The 12,958-nt window shown below is 47.9% G+C and overlaps 1 protein-coding gene across 1 annotated transcript; it reads right to left on the bottom strand.

The window, feature by feature from the left end:
- Positions 1–2,346: 2,346 nt before the first annotated feature.
- MCEE (methylmalonyl-CoA epimerase) lies at positions 2,347–12,848 on the bottom strand. The gene is made up of 4 exons (XM_048519712.1): positions 12,789–12,848; positions 8,354–8,482; positions 6,865–6,963; positions 2,347–3,453 (listed from the first exon to the last, which is right to left on the bottom strand). Exons 1-4 carry the CDS (start codon positions 12,846–12,848, stop codon positions 3,292–3,294), a joined length of 450 nt encoding a protein of 149 aa, XP_048375669.1. The 3' UTR covers positions 2,347–3,291.
- Between the last annotated feature and the right edge of the window lie 110 nt (positions 12,849–12,958).

The raw sequence follows: 12,958 nt of genomic DNA, 5'->3' as shown, positions 1-12,958 counted from the left end.
CTGGAACATGCCCAGAGCTTGCTGAGGGATTGTGTTCTGAGATTTTGCAGGCAGAGGCGGGATCCAGCAGGTTCTCACAGGCTCCCGAGAGTAGGTTACTAACTATTTGTGTGTGCTGAGAGGGGGCTACTCATGGGTGATTTTGCCACGTGATTTTTGCCTTCGTTACGCCCCTCCTCTCAGCAGTGGCGCGCAGAACTGGAAGCAGTCTAGCAGGAGGTGCACCGGCGTGCGTGGCAGCCTGCACCTGCGTGCGTTCGTTTCCCGCCCAAGGACCGGCGCAGCGGCTGTGTCCTTGCCACAGCCCCGCCCAGGAATGCTCCGCCCCCAGAATGCCCGGCCCTGCCCGTCATGCCCCGCCCAGCCCCATTGGCACTACAGTTTGAATCCCACCACCATGGGAACCTGTTACTAAAATTTTTGGATCCCACCACTGTTTGCAGGTATACAGAACTCGCATCAGCTTTACGCAGACTTGGGTCCCTTCTGCGTGTGCAGAAGAACGCACTTTCGATCCACTTTCACAATTGTTTGCAAGTGGATTTTGCTCTTCCGCACAGTAAAGTCCAGCTGTTAAGGCATTGAAACTGGATTGAAAGTGCATTATTTTGCATGTGCGGAAGAGGCCGGCCTTAGACAGCACTTCTGCAGAATTACACTGGAATGACAGAGATCGCACTTCCGTAAACGCATGAAGAAGGATATCTCCTTGGCCCAACCCCCAAGGGCAGGAATAGGAGCTAGTGGAGTCCCAAAATGGTAGTAAGACTGTATCTCTTCAGACCATGGGTAGGAGCAAATCACAGTTTAAATACTCCTACGTAAAAGGGAGTAATCCCTTCAAGCAGTGGTGGGATCCAAAAATTTTAGTAACAGGTTCCCATGGTGGTGGGGTTCAAACTGTGGCGTAGCGCCAATGGGGCTGGGCGGGGCACAACGGGGGCGTGGCCGAACATTCCTGGGCGGGGCTGTGGCAAGGACGCAGCAGCTGCGCCGGTCCTTGGGTGGGAAACGAACACACGCAGGTGCAGGCTGCCACGCACGCCGGTGCACCTCCTGCTAGACTGCTTCAAGTTCTGCGCGCTACTGCTGAGAGGAGGGGCGTCACTAAGGCAAAAACCACGTGGCAAAATCACCAATTAGTAACCCCCTCTCGGCACACACAAACAATTAGTAACCTACTCTCGGGAGCCTGTGAGAACCTGCTGGATCCCACCTCTAACTTCAAGTAGAAAAGCAGGATAACAGTGGAGGAAATGGAATTGCTAGAATCTCTCTCCCGACGATACTATCTTTTTAAAAAAAAGATGCAAGTATATTTGGCAGCTCCTGGCTGGGAAATTCATGGAGTTTTGTTAGGGGAACCCGGAGATGGAAGGTTTTGGGGAGGCGATGCTACAATGCCACAGAATCCAACCTCCAAAGTATCTGGTTTTTTTTTTCTAGGGAAATTGATCCCAGTAGCCTGGGGTTAAGTTGTAACTTGAAAACTCCAGCCGCCCCCTGGAGTTTGGCAACTCTAGTTACAGTGTGTGTGTGTTTTTTTCCTGACATGAAGGAATGTTAATGATTTGAATCCTTCACATCGATTATGAGCTGCAAAAGTCTGTTTCGCCAGTTCATTTTGATGCTTGTATTCACTAGGTCCGAGCGAGCGGTCCTTAAAGAAGAGAAGAAGAGTTTGGATTTATATCTCCCCTTTCTCTCCTGCAGGAGACTCAAAGGGGCTGACAATCTCCTTTCCCTTCCCCCCTCACAACAAACACCCTGTGAGGTAGGTGGGGCTGAGAGAGCTCCGAGAAGCTGTGACTAGCCCAAGGTCACCCAGCTGGCGTGTGTGGGAGTGCACAGGCTAATCTGAATTCCCCAGATAAGCCTCCACAGCTCAGGTGGCAGAGCTGGGAATCAAACCCGGTTCCTCCAGATTAGATACACGAGCTCTTAACCTCCTACGCCACTGCTGCTCCTTCTCTATTAAAGAGAACTAGCGTTAAGTATTTCATTTATATTTCGAAATTCTTTGCAACCGACCTTCTCAGAATCTGCTTAAGACAGTTAATAAAAGTTAAACGTCTAGAGGGGTCTCCAATATGGGTGCCATGGCTCAAGAATCTTCATTGGACGGCTGAAAGAAAGAACTGGCAGCCATTTTGTGGCTGACTCCACCTCTTGCGGTAGCCATTTTGTGGCCGGCTCCTCCCCTTGCAGCAGCCATTTTGTACGCCTGCCATTCAGTGTCAGAATCCCAAAAGTGTCCTCTGGGTCAAAAAAAAAAGTTGGGAAAACCCCTAGTTTTGGGTCAAGACTTTGTGAGACGATCCATATCGATAAAAAACAAGGCCGGGATTTATGATTTTGTACCCTGCGCTGCTGTTTTAATATAGTACTGCAGGAAAACTGAATCACTGTGCAATACTGACACCAGGATCGAAAAGAAACGTTTCCAGAAAGTTAAAAGTTTCACACAGGGAAACTGTTTGAATATAGCAGCTCTCTAAAAAAACACGTTTTCCTTCACAAGTTGTAATTCATTAAAACCAGACAAAAGCCATTTTTGTCTGGCAGCAATTAAAAATAATTGGAAACCATTAAGAACACATAAACCCGTGGAAATGAAGCACTGCTATGAAACGAAATGCCACTTCCTCCAGATCTCTCGGTTTTCATCTGCGCAGATTCCCGATTAGGAACCAAAAGAAATGCCAATTTCAAAGACAGAAGTTATTGACAGCCATTAAGCAGAGTTGCTTAGCAATCGCAGACACCCCTACAAGGATCCTATTAGCGAGGACACCGAGAGAACCCATCGATGTCAGTCCTTAGAATGGTGGCCACTGGGAACAAGATAATTTCTTCCTGATTGATTCCCTAAGGGAATGCTGGAGCGGAGTACGGGGGGGGGGGGGGGATTCTCTCTTTCTTGCTCGTTTGCAACTGCAGAGCAGAATAACAAAAGCTTGACCTAGAAATCGACCAAGGGAAATCGCCCAGGCAATGGGAAAAATACTTTTACATACACTTGAGTTGCGGGACAGTGATGTAGCCCCAAACCACCTATGAAAGAGAAAAGATTATTTTGGTGGGAGAGCAACTTCCCATTTGAAAAGGGAGAGGTCCTGGCACCCGGAAACGGACATTCCACCTTTAATGTTCTCTCGTGGACATTTGCAACATAGCCAGCTCTCCGACGACCGCTTAATCAGTTATGATTTCTAAACACACCCCAGAATTTGAGCCACGGTTCCTTTCGGGTGGCTGTTAATTTCCATCTCCTGCACTCGAGATCTCAGCTTAGGCCTCTTTGAGTTCCACAAGGACTCCCCCGCAGTCTTTCGGGTGGAGGAAAATGACTGGTTTCCCGTGGGCGCCTATTTTGGCCCCTTCGCTCAACAGGCGGATCTGTTTCTTCTTCAGGTCTGCGATGGCGTCGGTGATGTTGTCCACCTTAAAGAGAAATGGGGTTAAGTTGCATTGTTATAGTGTAACCCCCATGCTCAAAATGGGTTGACCCAATAAGGGGTGGAGACTCAAAGCAGCAAGAGGCTGCAGAGCTCATGTAGTTGGAGGAGACGAGGCTACCAGACTCAGACCTTGGTTTGTATAAGCCCTTAACACCTGTTAAGGGTTTTTTTTAATGTTTGTAATGGGTGAGAGTTCTCCTGGAAACCTTCATCATCTTGAATCCCGTTCACCAAGCCTCTGAAGTCTTCAAAAACCAACCGCCAGCAAAGAAGAATTGGACTTGGCAATATCAGTAGACTGTAAATATAAGGACTTGAAAATGCAAACTTAACAGGACTGTAAAGTGTAAATGTTAAATGTTTTAAAAGTGTTATTTGTTAACAGAAGTAAACTGTTTTGTTTTAATTTTAGTTCTTTGCAACTCTTTCCAAGTATTGCCCCACAGAACCCACAGAAAGAGGTTACAATAGCCGTTTTTTTTACAACATGGCAGAACCACTGAAAGCCAGGGTGCTATGGTGGATAAGGTGGTGGAATACCACTCTGGGAGATCTGGATTCAAATCCCCACTCCCAGGAAGGGAAGTGACAAACTCTCACCTGGGCCTACCGTTCAGGAATGTTTTTTGTAGGAAAATGCAGTAGAGGTTTGAGAATGAGGTCCGAAATACTGCTTTGAGTCCCAACAAGGAAGATAAGCAGAATGTAAATAAATAAAATTAATGCATACTTATGCCACTGTTCTTAGAATGGTGTGTGTGTGTGTGTGTGTGTTAAAAGTAGAAAACAATAAAGGAAAAGGGATCCCAGGACAAGCTATAAAACGGAATCGGACCATTTTAACACATTAATTCACGGTCCGTTTTATATCGTGCACCATTACTACAAAGCCGGCTCAAACCAGACAAAATATTAAGCACGTGTTTTACTTCTTAAGAAGAAGAAGAAGAGTTTGAGATTTATATCCCCCCTTTCTCTCCTGCAGGAGACTCAAAGGGGCTGACAATCTCCTTGCCCTTCCCCCCTCACAACAAACACCCTGTGAGGTAGGTGGGGCTGAGAGAGCTCCGAGAAGCTGTGACTAGCCCAAGGTCACCCAGCTGGCGTGTGTGGGAGTGTACAGGCTAATCTGAATTCCCCAGACAAGCCTCCACAGCTCAGGCGGCAGAGCTGGGAATCAAACCCGGTTCCTCCAGATTAGATACACCAGCTCTTAACCTCCTACGCCACTGCTGCTTTTAAGTTCCCAACTTCAGGGGGAGGGAGCTAAGCGTGTTAACAGGAATGGAAACACTTCAATTTGGCTCCACCATACGCTTAATTTTTAGACTGCTTCATCCTACGGACTTAAGTTAGGAACATTCTCAGCTTATAAACTCATAGACTCCAGAACTGAATAGCAGTTTAGGCTTCTGAAAAACATTGCCCCATTTTGTTCCTGACCCATGATTATTTTTTCCCCTCTTGCTTACTTCCCAAGGGCTGGAAACTTGGCTTTTTAAAGTGACGCGCGCACGCAATGTTTTGGGGGCTCTAAGACGGGCCTGCAGGTGAGAGTTTCAGATGACATGATGCGACTCTTTCTTGCTTTTTCATGAAGCATAAGAACATAAGAACATAAGAACATAAGAATGAGCCTGCTGGATCAGACCAGAGTCCATCTAGTCCAGCTCTCTGCTACTCGCAGTGGCCCACCAGGTGCCTTTGGGAGCTCACCTGCAGGAGGTGAAAGCAAGGGCCTTAAGAACATAAGAACAAGCCAGCTGGATCAGACCAGAGTCCATCTAGTCCAGCTCTCTGCTACTCGCAGTGGCCCACCAGGTGCCTTTGGGAGCTCACAGGCAGGAGGTGAAAGCAAGGGCCATAAGAACATAAGAACTAGCCAGCTGGATCAGACCAGAGTCCATCTAGTCCAGCTCTCTGCTACTCGCAGTGGCCCACCAGGTGCCTTTGGGAGCTCACCTGCAGGAGGTGAAAGCAAGGGCCTTAAGAACATAAGAACTAGCCAGCTGGATCAGACGGGAACCCCATCTGATCCCAGCTCTGCCCTTTACTGCCAGTGGCCCACCAGGTGCCTTTGGGAGCTCACATGCAGGAGGTGACAGCAATGGCCTTAGAACATAAGAACTAGCCAGCTGGATCAGACCAGAGTCCATCTAGTCCAGCTCTCTGCTACTACGCTGGCGGCCCACGGAATTGCCTTTTGGGAGCTCACCTGCAGGATGTGAAAGCAATGGCCTTCTGCGGCTGTTGCTGCCGAGCACCTGGTCTGCTAAGGCATTTGCAATCTCAGATCAAAGAGGATCAAGATTGGTAGCCATAGATCAGTGATGGTGAACCTTTTCGAGACCGAGTGCCCAAATTGCAACCCCAAACCCACTTATTTATCACAAAGTGCTGACACGGCAATTTAACCTGAATGCTGAGGTTTTAATTCTGCGTACACCAGCCGCTCTGCCCTACGCTGCTCCAGTGCCTCCCCCCCACCTCACCACACCCCTCTGCCTCCGCTCACCTGCTCGAGGCAGGGGGCCAGCCTGCTCCTAGCCTCCTGCAAGTCCTACTTGGCAGCAGCTTTGCTCTGTGCCCTCTCCTAGCATCTCCGCCTCCTCTGCATCTGCCCCCCCCCACCCCTCGGGCAGCAGCCATCAGAGCACAGACACCAGGCCACGCCAGCCAAGTCCTCCTGCTCTCGTGGGGCGTTGTGCGGTATTTAAGCCAGCCTAGATGTGTGTAGCAAGTGTGTGAGGTGTGTGATTTTCACCCCAGCATGATGAACCCTGTCGCGTGTGCCCACAGAGAGGGCTCTGAGTGCCACCTCAGCACTTCAGTGCCCATGGGAGATTCCTTCATCACTGCCATAGATCGACTTCTCCTCCATCAATCTGTCCAAGCCCTTTGAAAGCTATCAGGTTATTGGCCATCACCCCCCCTCCTGTGGCAGCATATTCCAAACACCAATCCTGCGTTAGCGTGAAGAAGTGTTTCCTTTTATTAGTCCCTAATTCTTCCCCCCAGCATTTTCAATGAATGCCTAGTTTCTAGTATTGTGAGAAAGAGAGAAAAAATTTCTCTCTGTCAACATTTTCTATCCAGTGCACTTAATTTTTATAGACTTCAATCCTATCCCTCAGGCGCCTCCTCTCCAGACTAAAAAAAAAAAGAGTCCCAGCGCTGCAGCCTCTCCTCATAAGGAAGATGCTCAAATCCTTCAATCATCCTGCGTTGCCTTTCTCTGCACTTTTCTATCTCCTCAATATCCTTTTGAGATCAAGCGACCAGAGCTGAGGACACAGGACTCCAAGTCGCGGTCGCACCATGAAAATATGGTAAGGTTCAAAACAGGATCGAGATGCTTTGCATAAAGAAACCAGAAACAGTGTTCATGGGCCTTCCAGGCCCGGTGGTGCAGGCCTCCCGCTTTGTTCTTCTGCAAAAAGTTGGCCACTGGGCTGTCATCTCCCAGCGGATGTAGCAACTCCAACTTGGTGTTTTCGCTCCACAAATGCCATTATGAACACCGTGTTGGAAGAGGCCGCGGTCTCCTCCGCGGCAGCTCCTAACTGTACAAAGACTTGGCTTTCTCAAATGCGGGGACTGCGATCGCTCATTGATTGAGCGGCCCAGGTTCCACGCAAAACGCCAGTAGGACTTCTCCGCCAAAGTAAGAGGAAACTGACAGCGTTAAATTGCACCTTGCAGGCGGGAAAGAAGCCACAAGAGAAAATAAAAAGAGACCAGAACAATCTCCTTGCATTCAAACAAACAAACCAGGGCAAACTCGACGGTACATTGTAGATTCCAGGTGAAATCCATCCCCAAATTCTCCCCTCCATAGGCACTGCCCCCAAACCTCCAGGTTTGGAACTTTCCAGGACAAAGGTGGCAACCCAACTTCATTTGGAACTCTTTGAACAACCGAAGAGATTTCACATGCCCCACCTGGAACTGAGTTCTGGTTCCTAGCAGCAGTGGCGTAGTGGTTAAGAGCAGGTGCATTCTAATCTGGAGGAACCGGGTTTGATTCCCCGCTCTGCCACTTGAGCTGTGGAGGCTTATCCGGGAACCAGATTGGCTTGTCACTCCACACATTGCCAGCTGGGTGACCTTAAGGCCGTCACAGCTCTTGGAACTCTATTTACCTACCTCACAGGAGTGTTTGTTGTGTGTGTGTGTGTGGGGAAGGAAGAGCTCAAGGAGATTGTAAGCCCGTTGAGTCTCCTACAGGAGAGAAGGGGGGGATATAAATCCAAACTCTTCTTCTTCTTAGAACAAGGGTCAATCTGGGACCAAGTCTAAGTGAAAACACAGCACAAAGGGTTTTTTTAAATGAGGAGCAAAAATACATAAAGAAGAAGAAGAGTTTGGATTAATATCCCCCCTTTCTCTCCTGCAGGAGACTCAAAGGGGCTTACAATCTCCTTGCCCTTCCCCCCTCACAACAAGCTGCCTGTAGAGGTGGGTGGGGCTACAGGAGAGCTTCGACCAGCTGCTGGCAGGCACCAGCAAGGTCACCCAGCCTGAAAAATGGCGTGGGAGGTGCACAGGCTAATCCTGAATTCCCCAGATGAGGCCTCCCACAGCTCAAGGCGGCAGAGCTGGGAATCCAAGCCTGGTTCCTCCAAGATTGAATGCCGAGCTCTTAACCTCCTCATGCCTGCTGCAGTAGGATAGGGAAGGGGCCAGTTAAAGAGGAGTTGACCATGTTGAGGTCTGCAGGCTACAAAGATGTCTTATACAGGAGGAAGAATCAGCTACAAAATGGCTGCTTTGCCTCAGTCACACAGTGAAAAGCTTTGGGCTGCTGCTGCGGCGGCGGCGGCCAAAACAATGTTTTTAAAAATCTGCCCAGCAAACCTCCAGTGGTCAGTCTTGTTGGGCAAAAGCCTCACCTGGCCAGACCCACGTCCTAAAAGCACCTGGCAGGATGCAGAAAAGGTGTCGGCAGCCCCACGGTGCTCCCAGGCTCCTGGGTAATTGGTAGCCAACGGTACAGAACTGGACTCCAAGGTGGCCGACTTCTATGGAGTTAATAGTACTTGAATACAACTGCACACAGAACTGGACAGCATAGCGTTGCAATCTGTTACCAAGAACACTCTGGTACAAAACTGACTCTTTAGGGCCATGGTGGCGAACCTTTGGCACTCCAGATGTTATGGACTACAATTCCCATCAGCCCCTACCAGCATGGCCAGGTGGCTATGCTGTGACGAAACTGATAGAGAATAATAATCCAACTTTATCTAAGGCCTAAGTCCTCTCCCTCTGAGGGTGTTGTGGGTTTTCTGGGTTGTATGGCCGTGTTCCAGTAGAAGAAGAAGAAGAGTTTGGATTAATATCCCCCCTTTCTTTCCTGCAGGAGACTCAAAGGGGCTGACAATCTCCTTGCCCTTCCCCCCTCACAACAAACACCCTGTAAGGTAGGTGGGTGGGCTAGGGAAGGCTCCAAGCTGTAGCTAGCCCAAGGTGCAGCGTGGCTAATTTTTTGCACAGGCAGCTCCAAATTCCCTAAGATGGCCTCCACAGCTCAGGCGGCAGAGCTGGGAATCAAACCCGGTACCTCCAGATTAGATACACGAGCTCTTAACCTCCTACACCACTGCTGCTCCAGTAGCATTTTCTCCTGACGTTTCGCCTGCATCCATGGCTGGCATCTTCAGAGGATCTGATGGTAGTAAACCAAGTGGGCTAGACAAGTAACACATCTGAATCTATAAAGTATATATAATCCACTTGCTTTACTACCATCAGATCCTCTGAAGATGCCAGCCACGGATGCAGGCGAAACGTCAGGAGACAATGCTACTGGAACACAGCCATACAGCCCGGAAAACCACAGTGCCCTAGTGATTTCGGCCATGAAAGCCTTCGACAATAAACTGATCCTTTGTTCTCAGTCCTGCATTGAAAAGAGGGGAGGGGGGATATTTCCAACCCCAGGGCTCCCTTTGAAATGCACTCTGAAAGCTTTTTTGCAATTAGCGCTGCAAGATGCGATGCTTATTACCTTCCCCAAGAGAGCTCACCCCATTCATTTAGCCTCTGCCCCCTCTTCCTGCCCCCCACACGGCCCCTGCCCATCCCTGCAGACACTGTGGCAAAAACAGCAGGCCGGGGGATCTCTTCTGCTCGGGCCAGAGAGCTCGCCAGAAAGCAGACACAAACAGCTAGGGCAAAGCTGCGGAGCGGAGGGCCGAATGGCGAAGAAATCCCACGCATCAAAATCAAAATTGGAAGCCTCGTCTAAAATGGGGGGGGGGGGGGGTAGGGGAAGAAAAACCCACTCTCAAAACGGGAAGGAAAAATAATCCAAGAAGGGATTTGGGGAGCTGCTCGGACATAAATGCTAATTAGCGGATAATAATCAAACCAAATACTAACGTAAGCACAAGAACATAAGAACGAACCTGCTGGATCAGACCAGAGTCCATCTAGTCCAGCTCTCTGCTACTCGCAGGGGCCCACCAGGTGCCTTTGGGAGCTCACATGCAGGATGTGAAAGCAATGGCCTTACGCGGCTGTTGCTCCCAAGCACCTGGGCTGTTAAGGCAAGGATCCCATCAAGAGCTGCACATAACCGTAGCGATTTAAAATGAGAATAAAAAAGCAAATTCAAATTCTGGAATTCTTAGGAAAGGAACTGAAAGGGAAAAGAGCAAGCGTTGTGAGGCCGTTCTGGAAAAAAACACAGAAGACGGCACAAATGTGATGTGCATATTTGGATTAGTGGTGGAGCAATGGCTTGCATGCGATCAGTCCCAGGTTTAATTTCCAGCATCCCCAGCCACAAGGATCAGGTAACAGGTGATGTGAAAGACCTCTGCATGAGTCCCTGGACAGCAGTTGCCAGTCAGAGTGGACAACAGGGAACTCGATGGAGCAAAGGTCTGAATCCATAGAAGAAGAAGAAGAAGAAGAAGAAGAAGAAGAAGAAGAAGAAGAAGAAGAAGAAGAAGAAGAAGAAGAAGAAGAAGAAGAAGAAGAAGAAGAAGAAGAAGAAGAAGAGGAAGAGGAAGAGGAAGAGGAAGAGGAAGAGGAAGAGGAAGAGGAAGAGGAAGAGGAAGAGGAAGAGGAAGAGGAGGAGGAGGAGGAAGAGGCTTACAAGCTCCTTTCCATTCCTCTCCCCACAACAGACACCTTGTGAGGTAGGTGGGGCTGAGAGAGTCCTGAGAGAACTGTGACTAGCCCAAGGTCACTCAGAAGGAATGGAGAAGTGTGGAAACATCTGGTTCAACAGATAAGCCTCCGCCACTTAGGTGGAGGAGTGGGGAATCAACCCAGTTCCTCAGATTAGAATCCACCTGCTCTTAACCGCTACACCATGCTGGTTCTCATGGGTACCCTCTGCATTTAACTGAAATGGCTAAGTGGTCGACCTCAACACTCGCAATCCTGCAAAAAGAAACGACGGAAATCTTATTTTGGACCAAAAATCAGTTCTCCGGGTGATCTGGTCTATTTCCAGAAATTCACCAGCAGCGTTGGTAACAAAAGCAGATGATTAATCACCAAACGTTCAATTGGAACAAAAAACAGACAACGAAGTCTGCCAAACAGCGGAGCCTTTGAATGGCCCTCTTTTGCTTCTATTTATTGCACCGTTGCCGGAATCCTGGCTTCTATGCAATAGCGGTGACCCGATTCACTTCACCTGGATGGAACAAAAGGTTTATTTTGTATTTAAAAGTAGAGAGTTACATCCTCAACAGCCACGTCTCATTCAAGTGCAGCTACGTTTGGGCAAAAGGCAGGTAACTTGGATAGGATGCAAAAGGGTTCTTTATCAAAGAGATAAAGAGTAAAAGGACACTTTCAAGAGATCTCTAGAGAGTGGCCTCAATTGCACCACAGAAGGCAACAAGTAAATGCAAAACATCCTCTTTCATGGGGTAGGTGTGCTATTCTGCAGGAGGAGGGCATTAATCTGGTTCCCTTATCGGCACTTTGAAACCGTTTTAAATAATTGCTTAAACGCTGCCATTTTAAACTTATTGATTGTTGATGCTGATGCATTTCTTACAGTTTTTGGCCACTCTGAGTCTGGCTGTTAGGTCGAGAAAAAGCAGAATAATATTAAATCCAATAAAATAAATATAGGAAGGAAGGAAGGAAGGAAGGAAGGAAGGAAGGAAGGAAGGAAGGAAGGAAGGAAGGAAGGAAGGAAGGAAGGAAGGAAGGAAGGAAGGAAGGAAGGAAGGAAGGAAGGAGCAGGATATTAAATCCAATAAAATAAATATAAAATAGAAAGAAAGAAAGAAAGAAAGAAAGAAAGAAAGAAAGAAAGAAAGAAAGAAAGAAAGAAAGAAAGAAAGAAAGAAAGAAAGAAAGAAAGAAAGAAAGAAAGAGCGGGATAGTAAATCCAATAAAATAAATATAAAATAGAAGGAAGGAAGGAAGGAAGGAAGGAAGGAAGGAAGGAAGGAAGGAAGGAAGGAAGGAAGGAGGAAGGGCAGGATGAAACAAATCAATAAAAAATAAATATAAAAGAGAAAGAAAGAAAGAAAAAAAAAAAAAAAAAAAAAAAAGAAAGAAAAGAAAAGAAAAGAAAAGAAAAGAAAAGAAAAGAAAAGAAAGAAAGAGCGGGATAGTAAATCCAATAAAATAAACATAAAATAGAAGGAAGGAAGGAAGGAAGGAAGGAAGGAAGGAAGGAAGGAGCAGGATATTAAATCCAATAAAATAAATATAAAATAGAAGGGAGGGAGGAAAGAAAGAAAGAAAGAAAGAAAGAAAGAAAGAAAGAAAGAAAGAAAGAAAGAAAGAAAGAAAGAAAGAAAGAAAGAGCGGGATATTAAATCCAATAACATATAAAATGGATGGAAGGAAGGAAGGAAGGAAGGAGGGAGGGAGGGAGGGAGGGAAGGAGGGAAGGAAGGAAGGAAGGAAGGAAGGAAATAGTCCTTGTGAGGTGATACAGGTAGGGCTGAGAAATGAACACTGTATTGGATGCCAGGAGCAGGAGGAATGAAGGACAAAGGCACTTCCAAGCTGATTTAAATGTCCATGCTGTGTGGTTGTCTGTGCATGAGGGAGGGGATGCACTCAGCCAGAGCTGCACCTGCGCAGATCCTGGGAGAGAAAGTGAAATCCTGAAAAATGATAATTCCAGCAAAAAAAATTTGGTCTTTTTTACCCATGCATTCCCCCCAAAAAAGGGAAATTGGGGTAATGCTTTTGTCCAGGACAGGTTGCAGAGAATGAGGAGTGAGGATTGTGTTTGGGGTAGCAGAAGAGGTGGGATCCAACAGGGCTCCCCCTTTCCAGGCAGCAACACCAGTTTGCATTTATTAAACCTGCAAAGGAGGATGCAAGGAAGGGTCTCGCCTGCCGCGCACCGGGGGAGACGCACATACCCGTTGCCAGGGTCCGAATGCAGGCGGCCATCTTTGAGCCTGGCACGTCCGGACGACCAACCCTGCGGAAAGTCTCTCTCCTGAAGCTGGAGCGAAGCCCAAAGGGTGGAAGCCGGCGAGGGACATGCCGCGAGGGACGCG

The sequence above is a fragment of the Sphaerodactylus townsendi genome, linkage group LG17 (assembly GCF_021028975.2).
Source record: "Sphaerodactylus townsendi isolate TG3544 linkage group LG17, MPM_Stown_v2.3, whole genome shotgun sequence".
In the NCBI taxonomy this organism is placed as follows: domain Eukaryota; kingdom Metazoa; phylum Chordata; class Lepidosauria; order Squamata; family Sphaerodactylidae; genus Sphaerodactylus; species Sphaerodactylus townsendi.
This window is presented reverse-complemented; position numbering and strand designations above follow the sequence as displayed.